Here is a 7,394-nt window from a genome sequence, read left to right as displayed (position 1 = left end):
AATCCTCAGAAACCAACAGATGTTCAAACATGAAGCATTATAAAGGGGTTTTCTGACACAAACATCTCTATAACACACATCATTAGTGTTTAGTGATCTGAGACGGTCACTTGAATAAAAAACAATATATATATATATATATCATAAAAATAAAAATACTATATTTACTATAATACTAAATGCAAAAAATATTTTTCAAAGTATTGTATTAAAATACTTAATTTCACGTTTGATTCAATTTTACTTGCCATTTTTTTTGTAATTAGCAAATTGAATAATGCACGAACAAAAAGAATAAAAAGAATATTTATACATCTTGGGAACATTTGTTGCACTGCATTTATTTTTTAAATTAATAATTTATATTTTAGCATGTTTTAATTACTGTGGGTGAAATTATTTAATTTTGAAATAATATCACAGTACAAAATATTTATGCTGATCAGCTTAATTTACATTAAGTGTAATATGATTTATTTTAAGTGATTAAATGTGAGCGGAGCATGTTTTCTTGAGATTCATTAGTCACAGCATTAAACATTCAAAAATGAGGTGAAAGTTGTTGACGTGTGACATAAAGATGTTTGTTTTTCATCAGTGTCCTGCAGCACAGAAGCAGTCATCAGTATCACAGGTATATAGACAACAATACATTGTATGGGTCAAAATTATTGATTTTTCTTTTATGCCATTAATATTTTGGATATTAAGATCATGTTCCATGAAGATATTTAATAAATTTCCTACAGTAAATATATAAATACTTAAATTTTGATTAGTAATATGCATTGCTAAGAATTAATTTGAAGTACTTTAAAGATGATTTTCTCAATATTTAGATTTTTTTGCTCCCTCAGATTCCTGATTTTTAAATAGTTGCATCTGACAAACATTGTCCTCCGAACAAACCACACATAACTGGAGAAAAGATCCTGAGGGAAACATGAGGTCATTCGACCCTGAAACCAAAGACGTCATCACTAATTCAGATACACGTGAAAACAGCAAAAACACGAAATCCATCACATTCTGCACGTGCTTTGAGTTTCTCATAATGTTTAAAACCAAATAAAGCAAAATTAAGGAATAAAATGAAGAAATGTAACAGCAAAACAGTGCTAGTCTTCCTCAGTGTTTCTGTCTTTTTCCAGTCCAAATATGATTAAAACAAGAACAAATATCTGTCAATGGGCTCCGAAAATCATATAATTGAAAGGAAAACAAACATCTCAGTTTCTCAGAAAACGAGACTCGAGGTGTTCCCAGTAAATGTGTCATGATTTACAGAAGTTTAAAGATTAGTTCTGGAGAAACACTGAAGAAGAAGAGTTGGGTTTGTTTTGCAGTGCTTAAATAAAACCTGAACCTTGTTCCACATCAAGAAGATATAATCATACCGGATATATACATATATAGAGATTTTATTATTTCTTCAGCATAACAAATAAGTCAAAATAATAAAGCATTAATTTAGTATACAAGAAAAAGAGGTTTGGTGTGATTTGTGCGGTTATGGTTGGAGGAGATAGAAACGGGTTTAAGTCGTCTGGATTGGATCCGAAACACTCGAGATGAGGCTCAGATCACTGGTTCCTGGCTTCTCCACGTCTTTAGAGGAGCACGTCCAGAAAATATTGAATCCAAAGCTCCTTCAAGGACAGTTTCTTCAACAGAACACAGTCAGATCTTTCTGCTTTAGTTCAGAGCTCTGCTCGTCTTACATTCGTTATACGCGATGGCACAGAGGTCAACAAACAAGCTGCCATTTTGGACTGACAAACCAAACACAAACACCCAAAATCCTCCGGGATTCAGGAAAACGAGCCCACAGCTTCTGAACGTAATACTTTACGGACATTCAACAGGAGTGTACGAAAGAAAAATTGGGTTACATGTCAACGAAATCAAAGAATGAGAGTAAAACCGAAGAAGTTTACAAACAGAAGTGGATTGCTTCTAGTTGGGCGCGTTAGGATTTGTAGTTGGACGTGAGCCACGTGAGCCCTTCGTAGAGTCCGTCGCCCGCCGAGGCGCAGGAGGGCTGGACGTACCAGTTGCGATCTCTGATCCGAGTCAAGCCCAGCTTCTCCTGGATCTCGTGCGGCTTCATGGCATCCGGGAGATCTTGCTTGTTGGCGAAGATCAAGATGATGGCGTCGCGCATCTCGCGGTCGTTAATGATGCGATGCAGCTCCTGTCGAGCCTCGTCGATGCGGTCGCGATCCGCACAGTCCACCACGAAGATCAAGCCTTGGGTGCCGGTGTAATAGTGTCGCCACAGCGGCCGGATCTTATCCTGACCGCCCACGTCCCACACGTTGAACTTGACGTTCTTGTACGTGACGGTCTCCACGTTGAAGCCCACCGTCGGGATGGTGGTGACCGACTGTCCCAGCTTCAGCTTGTAAAGGATCGTGGTCTTCCCCGCCGCGTCAAGTCCAAGCATCAATATCCTCATCTCCTTGTTGCCAAAGATCTTCGAAAGCATCTTCCCCATCTTCTTGGCAGTGCATATATAAGATTTGTTGCTGGAGGAAAGCGAGTTTTTGGTCAGTTAGAAAAGCACTTTTATTGTTTGGCTTTCAAAACTCACACAGCGCTGTAATCAAGCGTCACAACTCAGAGACTGAAGTCGGTATATATGTGCGGATCTGTGACGCGTCTCTCTAGTCTTTATTAAAGTGAACCCGGTATCGGGTCGCGGTGGTTTAGCGCTCATTCCCTTCCGACGCGCGTCAGATCGTCAGTCGTTCGTCCCGAGTTCCCTCTCTTCCGTCCCTGAAACACGAGAGAAAGCGGATGAGAGAAGGGAGGGGTGTCAAACACAACTTTGTTCTTTGAAGTTTCGATGTGCCCACTAAATTTACCTCTTCTAACAGTCCCCCTCTCGCGTGCCCCGGCTCGGTTCTCTCCGGTCGATCTCTCGGTGCGGGTCGTTCAGTCGCTGTTACCGGAAAAGGTGCGGAGCTGCTTCAGCCGCCACTTCCTCTGTTTTTCGCTCAGGCGCACTGCGCTGTTTGGCGTTCTGGCGCTCGGTTCTACTACGGCGAAGGTTCTGCTCATTAATATTCATGACGCGTGTATCTTCCATTGGAGAGACGGCGGCTACGTCAGGAATGCGTAGTTAATATTCAACAGACTGGACTTTGATACATTGGGATTACCAAACAACGCAATCTGATTTAAGGTTTACAGATACTCTAGATTTACCTGATATTTGTAAAAATAATAATAATAATAAAAACACCTCAAATGTATTTGTGATTTCAGCAACGGAGGCATAAGCTAATTTATATTCATAACATGAGCGTATGGACCTTCGCCGTAGTAGATTCGTCAAACGACTCAATTTCGATCTAAATGAATAAGACGCCATTGAAACTCGGGAGAATATAATTGTAGTGTTTTTTTTCAGAGGCTATTCTATTTAAAATACCGCTCTCATGTTATTTTTACAGTTTGATGAAGCGCTTTTAATGTTCGCCCACATCCTCTAAAGACGTTTAAGGGGCGTAGCTCATGACGTCACAGCGAGTTCAAAAAATGCCTTGTTGAAATTAAACACCTATAAATACATGCACATTTGCATTTTCCTCAGACTTGTTAATACATGCATATTTGCATCCACCCCCAGAGGAAGTGACTTTCATGTGTAGGAAATAAATCGACCAGGCATTGAGGTGACTGATGTTTGTTTTATTTTGGAAGACTTCAAGTCAAAGAGAACTCTTTATTATATAAAACCCGTATTTTTAAAACGAAGCGTTTTTTATAAGTTATTTGAAAACCCCCAAATCCATTTCACCTCTTGAAAATACACCTACATTATATTTAATTACTGAATTCAATTCTGTTTAGTTCAACATATTTTACAGATATTTTGTTTAATAATTTAAGGAATCGTGTGTTTGAGGTAGGCCTAATTTATAAGCCTTTATTTATTCAGCTTTCATGTTGGCTGATCAAAAAACACCAACAACACTTGTGTAGGAATAACAAAGATAGATTAAATCTGTGTTTTTCGTCTAGTTGTAGTCAACTAATTTCACAAAAAAGCCAGAGAAGTTCTAAATGTGGACATGTACATGTAAAAAGTACATGTAAAGTACATGTTAAAAGTTATTTTTAGGGTCAATAACTTGAGTTTGAGGTCTGCGTTACGCCTCCTAGCTGTAACCATAGACATATAAATAACTCATTGGCCGCTTTGAGCCGTTATTTACATATGTATATGTATGTATTTATGTATGTTTCTCGAAATTGATTCTGAATAATTCAGATTGCTTTCATTTATTTTTTTCAAAATGTTTTGTGTTATGTTGTCCATTGTTGATAGTTTTCACCAGGGGCGGCGTTAGGGGTGGGCTAAGGGGGCTGGAGCCCCGAATGTTTTCAGTAAAGCCCCGAATGTTTTTATTACCACCATGCCATCAATGAGTTTTCATGCCCAATAAAGTAATTTATATTAAAATTTAAATGAATAAATATCTCTCGACTCAAGTCCACAGTGTCTGTAAATTTACCCAAGTAAGTACGCTTTGTCATTCACATCCGACGAAAACCGCCCACTGAGTCTAGTGCTTCTGACTGACATGTAAACTGGCCAACCATCGATGAGCGTCTGTACGATCCAGCCAATGAAATGAGATCTTTTGGAGGCAGGTGGTTTGTTGGCGTGTAGTATTTTACTAGATCAATTTATTTGAAAATTAAAATGGATATTTCAAAATTAATCTTCTTCTTCTTAAAAAAAGTAAGTAAAACCCCCAGCCAAAACACTTGAATGCCAAGATACAACAGCTTACTTCAGGTATATGTAACTTTTACATTTATTTTTCGGTTTTAAATTGTGTCTGATTCAACGTTACGTTTTGAACATCTAACAGTTAACGGTTGCGCAGCACAGTCTGTAGGGGACACACACACACACACACACACACACACACACACACTTTTTTTCTGAATTAATCATCAGTTTCTAACGAATCCATTGATTAAATGACTGACCGACTCACTCATTAAGGCAGTGGCATGCCTAGTGGCAAAGTACCATTCAAATTTTTTTCATAATTTCATATTTCTGTAGCCTATTCCAAATTGTATATTTGATACATTAACCTTCTTATGATTATTTATGCAATTTGTAAGTGCTTTGTAAGTCCTCCTTCAAAAATATAAGTGTATAGAGCCCTGCGTTTATAATTATACTTGGCTTTAAACACAGAGATAAAGTCCTTTGACCGGTATATCTTTATAGAGTAAGAGTGTGTCAGTGCACTGCTTAATGTTTGCTTCTTATCCCTGTTCTACCAGGACGAGTGTAGCCAGTCAGGCTTGATTGGAAAATAAAATAAAACAGAGACAGAGACAAAATAAAAAGTGAGATAGAGACACAACATCAGCATATGTGTCAGGTTACAAGGGATAAACTTTAAATAAAATGTTTTAAATTTGTTTTTATTGTATTTGTATATTTTAAACTAGGTAAATCTTTCTGATCCTCAAACTGACTCAAATGAGTCGCGATGCCGCTCCAACTCCCAAACTGGAGTCAGATGACTCAAATGATTCGCGATTCCGCTACGAACTCCCGAACTTATTCAAATGATTCGCGATCCCCAAATTGACTCAAATGATTCGCGATCCCGCTACGAACTCCCGAACTTATTCAAATGATTCGCGATCCCCAAATTGACTCAAATGATTCGCGATCCCTACGAACTCCCGAACTTATTCAAATGATTCGCGATCCCCAAATTGACTCAAATGATTCGCGATCCCGCTACGAACTCCCGAACTTATTCAAATGATTCGCGATCCCCAAATTGACTCAAATGATTCGCGATCCCGCTACGAACTCCCGAACTTATTCAAATGATTCGCGATCCCCAAATTGACTCAAATGATTCGCGATCCCTACGAACTCCCGAACTTATTCAAATGATTTGCGATCCCCAAATTGACTCAAATGATTCGCGATCCCGCTATGAACTCCCGAACTTATTCAAATGATTCGCGATCCCCAAATTGACTCAAATGATTCGCGATCCCTACGAACTCCCGAACTTATTCAAATGATTCGCGATCCCGCTACGAACTCCCGAACTGACTCAAATGATTTGCGATCCCAATACACATAATGCTATAAAAGTGTGCACATTGAGAGAAATAAACAGCAGATGTTCATGTTAACAACTTCTTTAACTTGAGCAAACGCTGCTTATACACATACATGTTAATAAAGAAAAATAAAACAAAAAATGAATGTTTTAATGCTACTGAATAAAAATAAACGATCCAGTCGAAAGTCTCTGTTCATCATGACAGGACCTGGATCAGTGAGCTGCGTCTCGGGCCGATGACGTCACTTCCATGGAGGCCATGTTGTACACGCCCCCGTCCATAGACTCCGCCCCCACGTAGAAACAGTGCCACAAAGAGAGACGTGCAGAAAAGTGAAGCGCAAAGGGAAAATGGTATCGCAAGCTCAAACTAGACTGACACGCAAAATAAAAGCAGCGTTGCAAATAAATTAACAGATATGACCATGGAAAATATGTATTGCAAAATCATTGCTTTCGCGCTGTTTCATTTGTTTTGCAATTTTTAATTTTTGTTTGCAAAAAGCAAATGTATTTTCCTCAATACTTTAAATAAAATGTTTTAAATTTGTTTTTATTGTTTTTGTATATTTTAAATAAGGTTAATCTTTCTGATTTATTAAAATAAAAAGTCACATACATGGATTTTTCTGGGCTAAGCCCCGGATCTCCACTCACCCTAGAACCACCCCTGGTTTTCACACTTAAGCTGTGAAAGGAACATTTTTAAGAGTTCAACACAACAGCTTTTATGATGCAGAAGCCACTAGTTTTTGATTCTGAGTATATTATTCAGGTGTTTTGTTATTTATTTCAGAAATCCTTGTGATATGCAGTCATGGCCAAAAGTTTTGATAATTACATAAATATTAGTTTTCAAAAAGCTTGCTGCTAAACTGCTTTAAGATCTTTGTTTCAGTTGTTTCTGTGATGTACTGAAATATAATTACAAGCACTTCATACGTTTCAAAGGCTTTTATCGACAATTACATGACATTTATCCAAAGAGTCAGTATTTGCTGTGTTGATCTTTCTTTTTCAGGACCTCTGCAATTCGACTGGGCATGCTCTCAAATCAACTTCTAGCCAAATCCTGACTGATAGCAACCCATTCTTTCATAATCACTTCTTGGAGCTTGTCAGAGTTAGTGGGTTTTTGTTTGTCCACCTGCCTCTTGAGGATTGACCACAAGTTCTCAATGGGATTAAGATCTGGGGAGTTTCCAGGCCATGGACCCAAAATTTCAACATTTAGTCACTTAGTTATCACTTTTGCCTTATGGCACGGTGCTC

General features: G+C 38.2%; 1 protein-coding gene across 1 annotated transcript; it reads right to left on the bottom strand.

The window, feature by feature from the left end:
• Positions 1-1,403: 1,403 nt before the first annotated feature.
• Positions 1,404-3,035, bottom strand: arf6a (ADP-ribosylation factor 6a). The gene is made up of 2 exons (XM_052535794.1): positions 2,868-3,035; positions 1,404-2,778 (listed from the first exon to the last, which is right to left on the bottom strand). Exon 2 carries the CDS (start codon positions 2,495-2,497, stop codon positions 1,970-1,972), a length of 528 nt encoding a protein of 175 aa, XP_052391754.1. The 5' UTR covers positions 2,498-2,778; positions 2,868-3,035; the 3' UTR covers positions 1,404-1,969.
• Between the last annotated feature and the right edge of the window lie 4,359 nt (positions 3,036-7,394).

This window comes from Carassius gibelio, chromosome A20 (genome assembly GCF_023724105.1).
Source record: "Carassius gibelio isolate Cgi1373 ecotype wild population from Czech Republic chromosome A20, carGib1.2-hapl.c, whole genome shotgun sequence".
Taxonomy (NCBI): Eukaryota; Metazoa; Chordata; class Actinopteri; order Cypriniformes; family Cyprinidae; genus Carassius; species Carassius gibelio.
Note: the sequence above shows the minus strand (reverse complement) of the source record. Positions and strands in the feature narration are given on the sequence as shown.